Source organism: Quercus robur, chromosome 8 (assembly GCF_932294415.1).
Source record: "Quercus robur chromosome 8, dhQueRobu3.1, whole genome shotgun sequence".
NCBI lineage: Eukaryota > Viridiplantae > Streptophyta > Magnoliopsida > Fagales > Fagaceae > Quercus > Quercus robur.
In genome coordinates this window covers 5918620-5933739 of record NC_065541.1, presented here as the reverse complement: position 1 = coordinate 5933739, position 15120 = coordinate 5918620, and the positions used below count along the sequence as shown (strand labels likewise).

Below are 15120 nucleotides of genomic sequence, written 5' to 3'. Positions count from 1 at the left end.
AATTTTACATGCATGAAGAATATAATAAGAACATGTAATTTAACAGTTAGATTTTTAAAATTCACACTCAATATATAGATATATGAGGAGTTTGTAGAGTTTTTCTCCAAACTAGTTTGGAGAGAAACTTTGTTCAGTTCTAAATGCCTCACTAGGCAAATCATTAATGCATTATCTCCTTAACTTAACTCACAAAAGCCAACAAGTCACAATTAATGGCTGTCTATTAGAATTCCCCAATATGCACGTAACATATTTCAAACCATTCAATGAAAAATGCTATATTTATATGAAATTAAGATAATAAGAGATACCCTTCTCTTTTTCCTTCAGTATTTGCACAAGACACACAATTATATGGTTGCAATATATAGAGATATATATATATATATATATATAAAATAATTTTAGAATGAAAAGTTTCATAGTTGGAAATTAGAGCATAATTTGAACAAGGGCAAACTTTTGTAAGTCCAATCCATTCTTTCTGTACATAATTTTTAGCAAAATGGGCTAGTGAAGTTGGCACACATGTGGTCCTAAAAAAGCATATTAGCCCAAGAATATTGAGAAGACCATCGATTATCTAAATTTTTTTTAGTGAGTTTCAACATATGACATTCATCCTGATGATAACTCTTTATTATCAGACTAAAATACCAATTTATTTTTGGTATAGGTGGGGATTGAATCCCAAATTTCTTATTTAACTATAAAAAACTTTACCAATTGAGCTAACTAGAACCCACGATTACCTTATGTTAGTTTACATCAAACACATCACCCTATTTAAGTTTTAAATATGAAAATCAACAACAACAAAAATTGTATATATCACATATGAAATTATAGATGTTATATAAACAAAGTGTATAACAATAACATAAAACAATAATTTTACTTTTAAGAAAATTTAAGAATACAACTTTTGTATCACAATTTTGAAATGGACAATGAATATAAAACAATTATTCCTCTATTAAGAACACAACTTTTGTATCAAACTTTGAAGTGGACAATGAACATAAAACAATAGTTTCTCTGTTAAGAAAATTTAAAAATACAACTTTTGTATTACAATTTTGAAATTATCAATTAAAAAGGTAGTGAAAAAAGTGCTTGTCTATTAATGACTTTATCAAGTTGTGATAAATATTAAAAACTGTGATAAGGGACACAAAAAGTCACTAAATTCAATAAAATGTATTGACAAAAAACATACTATAATAGAAGGAAAATCAAGGGCATTGTGGTAATCAAGAGGTGTAAGCAAGAAATTCTTTCCTGATATGCAGGGAAGTGAGTCATGAGTACTAGTTTTGGCTTTTGAGGGGTCTCCTTAAAAGAAGCAAAAAAATGTTTGTAATTATAAATGCCCTGTCTGTGTGAACAATAGAATAGAGAGAGAAAGAGAGGGAAGAAGAAGCTAAAGGGTCTCTCTCTCTTCTCCCAAGTCTCAAACTTTATAAGTTTTTATCAACTTTCTAGAGAGAGAGAGAGAAAGAGAGAGAGAGAGAGAGAGTGAGTGAGGTTTTTAGAGAGAGAAAGCCAGCTGAGAGAAAAGAGTGAGTGAGACACACCATGTCTTTAGGCTATGCAGAGAAGCTTTCGTACATAGAAGATGTGGGCAATGTTGGAATGACAGAATATTTCGACCCACCTCATGTTTTGCAAGAAAAGGTAGAGACTTTATCTCTCCCCATTCACGTTCTTGCTCTTTTGGGTCTTTTTGTTTTGTTTTGTTTTTGGGTGCTTCTAGTTTGCTTGCTAATTGACCTTATGGGATTGATAACTTTTGATGATCTTGTATGATACTGTGATACCCATGAATGTAACTTAGTTTTATGTGCTTAAACTTGGTGAAAGTTTGGGTTTTTTGTTGGTGGTTCTGCAATTTGTTTTGCTGTGGAAATTTGTTCTTTGTTCCATTCTGGCTTGTTTTGTGAGATCCCATTTCTGGGTTTTGGCATTTGGATTCACTGGAATTGAATTTCACTTTGGTTTGTTGGTTATTAAGCTGAAATTCGTATACCCATTATTGATCTTGTGATATAGGTATGATGGTTCAGTATTGTAGGTTAATAATGTGAGGCATTTTTTATTACCCATACGCATTTCATGGGAATTTGCAAAGGTTACCATCTTTTCTTTGGGATGCCAATTGTGTTGAGATGTGAAACTATGCATGCAGTAGTTGAAGGATTTTGATGGGGTGAATTGTGTTTTTGGACTTGGGATGCCAATTTTGTTGAGATGTGAGACTATGCATGCAGTAGTTGAATGATTGTGATGGGGTGAATCGTGTTTTTGGACTTGGGATGTTGAAATTATACATGCCTAGGGTTGTAGCCATGTAGGTTTAAGGATTTATATCGACTTTTTGGATAGTTGTGGAACTAAGCTCTGTTTTGGTATATAGTTGAGGTACATCCTGATACTCTCATGATGAGGAAAGGAAGGTAATAGTGTGGAATTATCAATGATGTAATAGAAAATTAGAAATATGGCTTTTTCATAAGAATCAAGTGTGAGAAAGATGCAATAGAATAATGGATTTTTATATAGTGAAATGATTAAAAAAATTAATTGGGTTTAATATTGCCTACTATGTGGTTGGTCTCAAGAAAAATTCAGTTGGATTTTTAGGTGATGTACAACAACAACAACAACAACAACAACGCCTTAGTCCCAAAATTTGGGGTTGGCTATGGATCCTTGATAGATTATTTGATGTAAGGAGAAAAAAAAATGTTTCGAATCCTCCAGATATATTTGTAAGCTTAAGATTTTTATATGTTTTTCTTCCTTATTGTCATCTTTTTGGCATCCAAAAAAATCAGAAGACACTCAAAATGTTGGTTTGTTCTTCCTTGCTCAGATTTCATTATGATACACTATTGAACTATCTATTGTGAATTATATTCATTCTGGTGAAAAGCCCTTTTCCACTCAATTATAGTTTTGAATTAGCCTTTTTAAATTTTATTGGTTCAGTTAAACCAAAATCGCTATTCATACCCTGTGGAAGATAGTATACAATCTAGCTGCTTATTCAATTAATATTATTGCAAACTTCTTCACTTATGTGCTGTTGGTTTCTTTAAAAAATTTCTTCCTGTGTCTAATAAATTGAAATTATTAGGAATTTTTATGTGTTTGCTATTTTTGCTGACCTTAGCATTTTTCTGCAGATTGAACGACTTGCCTTGATGGTAAAAAAGGTTTGAACTTGCAACATCTTACTCATCTAATTGATGTTAGCTAAGTTCTTTTAAGGTTTTCTATTAATCAATGCTGTCACATTTTTTTTTTTTTCTACTTGCAGAGTAAGCATCTAGTGGTGTTTACAGGTGCAGGGATATCAACTTCTTGTGGTATACCAGATTTCCGAGGTCCCAAGGGAATATGGACCCTTCAGGTGATAATTGTGAAATTCATATTGTGTCATGAGTTTAAATAAGACTCTCTTTGTTCGTTATTCGAACTGTATTAATTTAGTAATCCTTTATCCCCTGCCTCAATAATTTCTGTTAAACTAGAATGGGCTGTTTAAATTTAATAAGCAGCTTATTGTCAACTTTTTTACAATTAATTTAAGATCTATTATAAAGTTTTGTGTTTTTTTTTTCTTATTGTTCAAATGCTACTCATATGATATTTATGTTTGTAAGCAACTTAACTTGAAAAAAAAGAAGAAGGAACACATTTCTTTAAGTTCTCAACAGCTGCCATGCTTTTAGTGCAGTTGCTTGCCACATGCACCTTACCATGGTTTGTCTTAGCATTCAGAAAAATAATCACCCATTGTAAATCCCTATGTATGTATCTTCTAATCCTCAATTATTAGTACAGCGTGAAGGCAAAGCCTTGCCTGAAGCATCACTGCCATTTCACCGTGCAATGCCAAGCTTGACTCATATGGCTTTGGTTGAACTTGAGAAGGCTGGTATTTTGAAGTTCCTTATTAGTCAGGTATGGCTGCATTATTTCCTTAACTGTATTTCTGATATTATCCCATTGGGAAATACTTCAGCTCAAACTTTTATTAATGAGTGCTTAATCTAGTTTCATCATAATTTTGCTTAAAATCTGTTGCCTTCTTTTGATGCTCGCTTGCAATTTCAAGCTATCAATTGTTAAAGTGGTTTTTTTGGGTCCCGTTACCATAAATGTGTGGTGATGAAGGTTCATATATTTTTTGCTATTTGGAATAGTTTAGACTGCTACTGATACTATGCTGGCATTCTGGGTCTTTGATTAGTTTTGGCGACATTGCTTATTCTTTTCTAAATAATGCTAAGTGCAAAATAATGTCAAAAGGTGCAAAGACTTTTTTATTTTATTTTTGATACGTCAAAAGATGTAATCACTTAATGTTTTTCTTGTGTCTTTAAGCATTCCATAATTGGGTTTTATGGGGAGTTATTTGAAAACATATTTCATATCTTACAATCTGTTGTTTTAAATCCTAGAATGTTGATGGCCTCCATCTTCGGTCTGGAATTCCAAGGGAGAAACTTGCTGAATTGCATGGGAACTCATTTATGGAAGCTTGCCCTTCATGTGGAGCCGAGTAAGGCTATATATTTCGACAGAAACTGATTTTCTAATCATATTGTATTACTATCTTTGGATGTTTCTCCCCGTCCCCCTTTCTTTTTTGGGTTCGTTAATATGCTATTTAAGTTGATATTTGGCCTGAAAATGTAGTAAATTGTTGATGTTCTTATTACTCTGTGGAAAGTTTCTCTCTTCCATTTATGAAGTTAGAATTATTATTTTTTGATAAGTAATAATATTTATTGAATGAGTGGATTACTTCATGCTTTTTTTATTTTTATAGGTAATAAGAATTTTATTGATAAAAAAAGTACAATGTGTTTATGATGCTAAACTCACTGTACAATGATGAACATAAAGTATCTTAAGAACTACAAAGAATCATACAGAAAGTTGAAGTGAGTCGTAGAACTCAAAAATAGAATTACAATATTCATAAATTTAAAAAAAGAAAAAGCAAAAGAATTACAATGTGTAAAACCCTGAAAGACCGATCAAACAAGGTATGAACCAACAATGATTTCAACTGATCAAGAGGTCTCTCAATATTCCCCAAAGTACAGCTATTACGTTCTTTCCACACTATCCACATTAAAGATAATGTGGTAAGATTCCAAACATCTGAAGAGTGCTTCCCAAAGCAATTCCTCTACCAAATAATGGGTCTGCTACTGTCAAAGACACCACCACTGAGCCTCAAACATATCAAAAAATGCACTCCACAGAACCTAAGCAACATCACTGTAGAGCAACAAAATGGTCCACCATTTCCCATTGCACTGAGACACACAGCACCAGCCAACTACAGAGAAACCCATCTTGATAAGATTGTCATAGCTAAGAATCTTACCCCAAGCTAATGTCTAGACAAAGGACACCCTGTTTGGGGCCTTGACACACCATATACTATTCCAAGGGAATGAATTAGTATTGGTTCCACAAATAGCCATATAATAAGATCAAACATCAAACTTACCTCTCTCATTCAAACACCAACTCATCTTATCGCAACCCATCCTAGATTCAGAATCATTATTCCTGTGTATGAATATCACTTTTATAACAACATAAATTTAAATTATTATTTACGTCTGTCTAGGTACTTGCGGGATTTTGAGGTGGAAACTATTGGTTTGAAGGAGACATCAAGGCGTTGTTCTGATGTAAAATGTGGTGCTAAACTTAAGGATACGGTTCTTGACTGGGAGGTAATAATTTTACTTTTACTTGTTTCAGTTTGGTGAGGTTCAAAATTTAAAATTATTATTTGGGATCAATGATTGCTTGGAATTGATTTCAGACTAAACCATTTGTTTCTAATGCAAGTTTGTTAATTACTAGGAAGGCAAGTTAGTGAAATTTATATTCATAAGAACATAAAATAACTCCACTTGTCCCTTATACTTAGTATCATCTATATATATATATATATATATATATATAACCGAAACCTTTAGAGCTCCCACATTTTTACACATCAGCATTATAAAAAAAATAATAATAAATGTCTTTTTTTTCCCATCAAATACAAATCACAAATCCCGATACTTAAAAAAAACAAAATTCTCTCTTCTCATCTCTCTTCTCCCTCCTTCGAAGCAGCTACCCTCTCTCTCTTTTCTCAGCCTTTCAACCAAGGGAGTGAATATGGTACCGTACTAGCTGGTACGGCTGATATGTTTCGTACCGGCACTTTGACTGGTACTAATATAAACACAAAAACGCAGTCCCTTACCAAGCAGAAAGAACTTCAGCCATTGCTGCTGAGAGAGACCTTCATCCATGGACCAATACTTGATGCAATGGCTGCCAGTTGTATGAGGAAACAGAAAGAGATCTGCAACTTGTATGAGGAAAGACTGAAAGGGAGTGAAATATATGTTTTTATTTGAAATCAGATCTTAATTTACCCTTTGTGGACGTGGACGTGGAGCAGTGTGTCAAATAGTGTGGAGAGGTAACTTGTGTCAGTGGCTGATGCCAGCTGTGGAGCAGAGAAAATAAAATGCGAAGAAAAAAGAGGGAAGAAAGTAAAAAGGAAAAATAAAAGATATTAACGTGTAGAAGAGTAGATAAATCATAAATATAGTTTTTTTTTTTATGAGTTTAGCTTATCTCAAATACTTTTTTAACTGGAAATCTTCTTTTGTTTTAAATACACAATAGCAAGTGGTAGTGAGTTTTAATCTTCACATTTTATTTAGTTAGTAGGTGATATGACAGTTTTTCATTAAAATAAAAGGAGATTCCAGTTAAAAAAGTACTGAAGGTAAGCCAAACCCCTTTTTTTATAAGTCTAAATTAATATATAGATATACATTTAGCTTGCGGCTTGGTTTAAAAAGCCAGTTTTTTTTAATTATTTAACTTATTTTTACTACTATTCATGGGTCTCATTATACTTTTTGGTATTATTCATAGGTCCCATTGTATTATTTCAGTTACCTTTTAACTTAATCTATGGTACCTTCAGCAAAAAGTTCTCAGTTTCAGCTAAATCAGCTGTTCCTAAACAGTGTAGAGTTTTTTTTTAATCAGTTATTCACTTCTATAGTGGATGAAAGAAAAAGAGAAAAATTAAATAAAGATTAAAGATAAAGATAGGAGAGAGAAAAAATAGAAAGAATAAATCAAATCAAATAGGAAAAAATAGAAGATTGTTTGTGTGAGTGAATAATCTTTTAACTCATATTTAATAGCTTTTCCGTGTATCGCATGGGTTAGCGACTAGTATATAATATATTTTATTCACAGTTGATCCCAAGCCCAGAAAAATGGTTATGGACTAATTTTTATGATTTATGCAGGGAAGAATTCTCTTTTTATACTCTCTCTAGTGAAGTATTTTTTCAAACTACTATTTATATATTAAAAAAAAAAAGAGTATTTTTTGAAATTACATATCTATGAAATTCATAAATAACAGCTGATATTTGGGCAGTCGCTAGGAATTGTTAAAAGGCTGAGATTTTCCATAGTGCAATGTGCCATTCTATGAAACATAAAATGATAAAGGCTTCATGGAGTTAATATGTATATATGTATAGGCTAAAAATAGTGAAGAAAACTGGATGATGCTGGTGTCTCTGTGTGTGTGTGTGTATTTTTAAAAAAAATTCATTGAAGAACAGTTTCCTGATAAATACACTCTTTCTGCAGGATGCCTTACCCCCTAAGGAGATGGATCCTGCTGAGAAGCACTGCAGGATGGCTGATGTTGTATTATGCTTGGGGACAAGGTAAGAGCAAGATTTTTTACTTGACAGTATTAAACTGCCCCCTCCAGAATTCTCAACTTATCTTTTATGAGAAATCCATAGTACGTTGCCCCATTTTCAGTACTTTTGTTGACATCCTTGGCAAATTGGATTGAAGATCACTTGTGTTTCAACTATGAGTCTTCTACCATTCATGCTTTGTTTAATGGTCATGTGCATAATTTCTCTCTGCAGTTTGCAAATAACTCCAGCATGTAACCTACCTCTTAAATCACTCCGTGGTGGGGGAAAGATTATAATTGTGAATCTTCAGGTACTTCCTCTCTTGTTCAAAATGAATTCACTGCCTACTTGTGGGTGGGTTTTTTTTGGGGGGGGGGGGGGTGTTGGAGAGAAGAGGAAGAAAAAGTGCATTAAGAGCTCAATCATAATCCAAATTGAAAGCTGGAGTGATGATGAGTGGTTGGGGCTTGCACATATAAACTCACTCTAATATTAGTTATTTAATTTTATTATCAGTTAACAATAACAAGTTATCATTTTATTGTCCGTCTCATGTAACAATTTCTTACCAATGCTCTTAAATATCTAAGACCACAATTAGATAACAAATCTGGATTCTATGTGTTTGGCTGAAGGTTTCTACCAGCTGACACTAGGATATTTTATAAGTTTTGTTATTTGGCCTATGATCTATTTGTTTACTACAACCCTTTCCTTAATTACAGTTCATTCTTTCCTGTTTAGAAGCCAGTTCCATATAATAAAATAAACTAGTGCTGATAAATTACCAATTGTCTCAAAAGCTTAAGCTATTAGAGAATAGTGAATTTAATTATTTAACCAACATTCTAACACTTCCCCTCAAGTGTGGGCTCAAACTTCCCCTTAATAAATGGATCCCAACACATGAGACTTATAATTTTTTAAATCGAATTAGAGCAAAGACACTGTTTGAACTCAAAATCATGTGCTCTAATACCATGTAAATTCTTGATTGTCCCACAAGCTTAGGCTGTAGGAAATGGTAAATTTAATCATCTAACCAATATTCTAACAAGTAAAATATTGAATTGTCAGTCTCTCTATTTCTCCCTTGATTGCTGGTTCAATATTTTTGAAAATGGTATATACATTTTTGCTTATTAGCCTAAACTCTTGTTGCCTAAAATGTGCATTCTTCAACTTTACAGAAAACTCCAAAGGACAAGAAAGCAAGTTTAGTGATCCATGGGCGGGTAGATAAGGTATTGCAATTTATGTCTTTTAATTGCAGAGAGATCTTTCCTGTTTTCTTTTCCCCTTTGGTTCTGAAATTTTGAAATAGCATCCAGAGGCACTGTTTGCAGTTTCTTTTACCTAGCTGAGGTCCATTTACCCTCTTGAGTCTATATCTATATATGGAATCTATGTGTCTTAGCATTCAAGTCTTATAATAAAGATATATTTCAATTGGAGCTTGTCAGTTTTAACATTGTAACTGCACTTAGCTTTTAATTGCTCATTATCAGGCATATGTTTGCAATGAATTATTAATTAATTTGAAATAGAACAGGTCATTGCTAGTGCCATGGAGTTTCTTAAACTGCAGATTCCGCCATTTGTAAGGATTGATCTTTTTGAGGTCATTCTAACTCAAGCATTAAGTATAGGTAAATTTCTTGGCTTTGCAATATTATGTACCTTAGTCTGGAATGCTGTCACAATGACATATGTGTTATACATGTGAAGCAGATGTTATCTATCCAAGTCCAATGGGCTTATCTTTAGGCTATTTGTTGACAATGACAAATTTAAGTGGTAGTGATGGGCTTCACCATCTGCATTCAAAACTGGATGTGTACTTTTAACACACACACGCATATATATTATTTATATATTTATTTTAAAGAATAAACTGGATGCTTACTTTGTCCCTGAGTTTACCATTAGGTTTGGCATTAAAGCTCACGTCTTCCGCAAACAACTATGCTTGACCTTCCTATTTTACTTTGTGTAATGCATATTGTATCTGGACAAAATCTCCTTGATTTCTGTTTCAGCAGACATAAGAACTTCATTAGACTTTGAACAAGGACCTTTTTCTGGTTCATGTCACTCAATTTAACTGGGCCAAGTCTAGGTGACATTTTTTATGAAATTGTTTTCTGTTAAATTAATTAACCCTGTGAGGGTCAAATTATTGTCTCTGTTATATTACTAGTTCCTAGATGTCATTCTTATGAAGCAACCAAAACAAGGAGTTATAGGAGCTTCTTCTAATTATTTGAGGCTTTAGTCTTATAGTTTTCTAACATAATCTTTCTACTTGAACTATAGCTTTTTTACATAATCTTTCTGCTTGAACTACAGATAGAAAATATGTGAACTGGACCCTCCAAGTTGCTAGTGCACATGGACGGCGAGCTCCATTGCCCTTCATCAAATCTGTTGAGGTGATTTTATGTTTAGAAATTCATGCAGTTGCTAATTTCCCTTGAAAAAGAATTCCAAAGTCTTTGTAAAATTCTGTGAGAGTCTTTATTCTAACTCTCGAGCAAGGCTGTGAGCAATCCATGAATGCATATTTACAGTTTATTTTGACTACTTTAACGCAAGGTTGTATGCTTGTCTTTATTAACAAGAAATATATTTTAGTCATTTTCTTGCTCTGGTGTTTACTTCTCTGCCTCTCCATGGTAAACAAATAAACTGTAAATATGAAATCAATGACTGTTACTACAAAAGATTAACTTATGTAAGACCACTTTAGGATGGTTATCATACTCCGTGTCAAACATTTTAATTACCAAGTCATTTTATTTATGTAGCCTTCCAATTAGAATTAACTTTTCTGCTGCATGTCTCCAGGTTTCCTTCTTGGACAACCAAGATTATAAAGAAGCTATCCTACAAATGCAACCATTTCGTCTGAAAAGGTGGCTTCAACACTATCCCCATGTTTGAGTGTGTAGTATTTATGCCTTTTTTGTTTAATAGAACAGTTTTTATGCTGTGTTTTGCCAAAAAAGAAAAGAAAAGGAAGACCTAAATATTCAGTAATTTGCAATGTCATACTGTTCCACACTGTAAAGATTCCATTGGAGCTTCAAAAATTTAGATAGATTTCATTCAAGTTAAGGGAACAAAAAGAGGAAGAGGAAGACCTAAAATAACACTAGGAGATGTAATAAAAAGGGATATGTTAATTGAGGTGGTAACAGAGGCTGATTTTGGATAGGATAGAATGGTGGAGAAAAATACATGTGGCCAATCCCAATTAGTCTCTTGAGGATCCATGGTTGACCTAAAGTTTTGAGACCAAGGCTTTATTATTGTTGTATAGTTAATCATATATGCTTTTTAAGTAAAAAATAAGCTTTCCATATTTAAAGGGATTTGCTTCAAAATGAGAAAATATGGCATCACGGAACTTAATTGTATATGATTCAGTGAATGATGTATGGTACTTGCCATATTTTAGACTCATAGCACTTGTATTGCTAATCTTATAGCTTCATTTTCTTTTTTTAGTTTCATTCTGTTTTTTCAATCTCTGTATACTTCCCGTATATGCTTTTCCAAGTTTAATAAATTACAATTACTTACCAAAAAAAAAAAAGATCTATGGTACTTGCCAATAATTTTGGATTGGGCAAGTTGCTTGACTGTTTATAATCAAAATGTGAATGGACTTATTGACCCTTAGAGTGCGCATGGTTGGATGGAAAAGTAAGAGGATAGAAAAGTTTGGAAAGAAAATGGAAGATGGATTGATATTATATCCGTTTGGTAGAATAGAAAAGTGGAAGAAATCTGCCATTTTTAATCTTCTCAAAATGGGAGGAAAAATAGGAGAGAATTAGATTATTCGACAATCTTATCCCTCTAGTTCATGAAAAAATAAATCAATACATGAATATAATATGAGTTTGACAAATGTTTTGTTCTCTCCGCTTTTCGAGTTCACCTACTAAACACATATAATGGAAAATATTAATCACTTCTTTCCCCTGATAAGTTGGCTAGACATTATTTTATTTATGCTTCTTTTTCTTCTTACATGTTGTTATTGATACGTGTCAGGAGAACCATGCAGGCAAAATCATTTGAATTGGTCTTAAAAGTCAACTTCATTGATGGTTGTGGCTGCCAGTCTGTTGAAATTAATATCCCTATTGATTTTAAGGTGAGAAGAGGGACCAGTTCTACTTATTTCATGTGTGTGATTTCTTTTATTTAGATTGTTAATTTTGTTATTTGCACAAGCATTTTGAGATCGCCTTTTGTTCCATTAATATGGGGTGAGGATGTGACATTTATGCTAGAGCTCATTAGGCCATCTCTTACATGTCTTTTTCACTTGCTTGATAAAACAATGGCACACGATACTGATGGTAGCTTACAGTGCTTGTTTGGTATTTACTTACTGTCAGGGTGCTCCTTTCCTTGACAACGTTCTAGTTTATTTATTTATTTATTTATTTTTTTTATTTCCTTAAAGAAAAAAGAAAAAAATAATAGAAGAATCCTTAGCAATCACGAGCACACTACAAATATTTAAAGTTTCTGAATAACTTCTAAAATATACCAGACTGTTGGTCATCACATGTCAGCCATTGCTTTTGTTAGCATCTTTAGTTTGTACTCGATCTCTCCAAATAATTTGAGTACCTGTATGTGAGAATGAAAATAAGTATGCTCATATGTATATACATGTATGCATGTTTGTTAGTATTTCTGTCTGTAGATAAACACAGACAGCTGAAGATCAGATGATTTTCCGTGTATTGATTGTCCTTCGATGGAGATATTCTAGGTGGATTGAACCGATACTCATTTGCTCTCACATTTGTATAATAATCTTGTTCCTACCAAAGCCAGACAAATTATACCTATCTCTTTGCAGGTTTCAATTGACTGCTTTAACCCTGACAAAGACTCTGTACTTCAAAGGCTGAGAGACACAGCAATTCAAGATTTATGCTGCGGGAAGAATGCAGTTATTGAGAGAACGGCCTTCTTGATGCCGAAAAGTGAGGTAACTGTCTATGCCATTGTCACCAACATTGTTCAGTACATCAAAACCTCCAACGTCTTAGCTGATTCTCTCAGTAATGGCAATGTAAAAAGGCAAAGGGAAAGTGTAAATGGTACCGGAACATCTAGGAAGCGATCAAAAGTGCATAGGAGAAAATCTAGATATTAGAAAATAGAAGGTTGTGGTTTGAGTTTTGTATATATGGTATTCATTAAAACTATCAAAAATTATAATATGTAGGGACTGGGTGAATTTTGTTAGATACTACACTCGGTCTCCCCAGTAATATGGGTAGGGGATGATGTGTTGGTTAATTGGTTAGCAGAATTTCAGTCTGTAAGTTTCTGAGATCATTGAGGATTCCATAGTGACCATTGGCTAATAGCTTCTCAATTGACTCCTCCCCCACCCCTTATTTTTAGTATGTACTGGTGATTGCAATCTTCAAATGTGTTATTATTTCTCCTACAAATTTATAATTCAAATGATGTCATATAACCAAATATTAGCACACGAAAGATATCTAGTTGTCACTATGCAATGAGCATTCTGTGAGACATGAGAATAAAACGCCTCTGGACCTCCTTGTTGTGAGGCGTGCGGTGGTAGATACCACCTTGAATTGGAAAGCATGGCACCTTCATGACTTGCTTGGTTTTATTTTAAGTGTAATTTGTATCCATATGACCCAATGCAATGAAGAAACATTAGAAATTTATAAGGGGGTCAGTTCAAAGGCCAATAGCCCCAAGCTCGGTCCCTAGACTTTCAATTAGGACAAGAAATGGTTAAAGATGAGATGAATCCACAATTTATAACCCAGAGATGCGTTTTCATTAGGTGGAAAGGTGCTTTAGATCTCAATAACTGGTGGGTTGCTAATTCTAAAGCAGACAAAATTCACCATCATCTGAATATGACACCCATTTATTATGACAATCCAAGTGCTCTCTAATACAATAACAACATTCAAATGGTCTATTTCTTCTTTTCAAAGGAATGGTATTCCTGTTGTTTTATCATTGTGTTTTTACCTTTATTCCTCTATTTTACGATTGCATTTATTCATGCTTTAAATGGTTTCTTAGTTACATATGACCTTAAAATATTAGTTTGTTGTGATATATATCACCGACTAGAAGAATGTGGGATTAACAAATCTCACACCTCTGGACCTCTCCCTCTTGTGAGACACCTGGTGGTAGACACCACCTTGTGGTGGAGAGCATGGCACCTTCATAATTGGCTTGGTTTTATTTTGAGTGTTATTTAAAACGATATGACCTAATGCAGTGAAGAAACATTAGATATTTAGAGGAGGCTCAATTTCAAAGACCAATAGCCCAAGCCCAGCCCTTAAACTTTCAATGAGGTAAAAGAAATCATAAAGAAAAGGGGGGTGGGAAAGGGTGGTAGATATAACATTGCTAGTCCTTTATTGAGGAAAAAAATGGTTAAAAATTGGATATTGCAACTAATAAAAAGGATGAGATGAATCCACAATTTATAACCCAAAGATGCATTGTCATTAGGTGGAAAAAGTCCTTTAGATCTCCTTATCAAGTGGATTGCTAATTCTAAACCAGACAAAATTCACCAGCATATGAATAGGATACCCACTGATTATCTCAATCTTTCTCATACAATAATAGTCGAATGGTCTCTCTCTTCCTTAATTAGGAGTGTTACTCCTGTTGTTTTATTATTATATATACTCTATGGATGCATATTTATCTAGATATACAACACTTGTTACCAAGGCATCACAAGAATTTCCATGAACAATACTCAAAACGTGTCGCCTAAATGACAGCTTTTAATTTTGAGAATGAACCAAAGTATAATAGCATCAGAAGCACTTGAAATGAACTTTCTTAGTTTAGTTTATAAAAATATGACAAGTCTATCTCGGCACAAACAATAACAATGGTTCACTTTCAAAAAAAAATGAAATATATTATTTCTTCAAAGGGCCAATGAAAACTCATGAAATGGTAAAAGTGTAGTATACATACTTAATAAGTGTGGAAGCCACTGAATTTTGATAGAAAGTAAATAAATGGTCATTAAATTTTCGTTAAAAGAATTTAAAAAAAAAAAAAAAAACTGCTTATCAATATACACGTGAAACGTGAGATAAAACCTCATTATCAGGTATCACAAGAATCTTTATGAATAATGCTCGAGACACATTAATGTTCAAACAAATCTCTTAAGAATGAAAAAAAGGTGTAAGAAGTTCAAAAGTACATGAGATGTTAATAACTACCCACTTTAGTTAATGGATTTATGGCAAGCTTTTTTGTGATGAAGAAAATAACG

At 33.2% G+C, this 15120-nt stretch overlaps 1 protein-coding gene across 1 annotated transcript; it reads left to right on the top strand.

Annotated features, from left to right (window-relative positions):
• Positions 1 to 1278: 1278 nt before the first annotated feature.
• On the top strand, positions 1279 to 13182 carry LOC126694315 (NAD-dependent protein deacetylase SRT1). The gene is made up of 14 exons (XM_050390503.1): positions 1279 to 1680; positions 3192 to 3221; positions 3326 to 3418; positions 3853 to 3972; positions 4473 to 4573; positions 5660 to 5768; positions 7720 to 7799; positions 8013 to 8091; positions 8972 to 9025; positions 9334 to 9430; positions 10131 to 10213; positions 10629 to 10696; positions 11844 to 11946; positions 12667 to 13182. Exons 1-14 carry the CDS (start codon positions 1582 to 1584, stop codon positions 12964 to 12966), a joined length of 1416 nt encoding a protein of 471 aa, XP_050246460.1. The 5' UTR covers positions 1279 to 1581; the 3' UTR covers positions 12967 to 13182.
• Positions 13183 to 15120: the final 1938 nt, after the last annotated feature.

Bases quoted from the DNA above. Each gene is read 5' to 3' on its own strand.
- LOC126694315 (XM_050390503.1), top strand. From the start codon at position 1,582: ATGTCTTTAGGCTATGCAGAGAAGCTTTCGTACATAGAAGATGTGGGC. The intron at 9,026-9,333 runs GTATTGCAATTT...GAAATAGAACAG, and splicing joins TCCATGGGCGGGTAGATAAG to GTCATTGCTAGTGCCATGGA. The intron at 11,947-12,666 runs GTGAGAAGAGGG...ATCTCTTTGCAG, and splicing joins ATATCCCTATTGATTTTAAG to GTTTCAATTGACTGCTTTAA.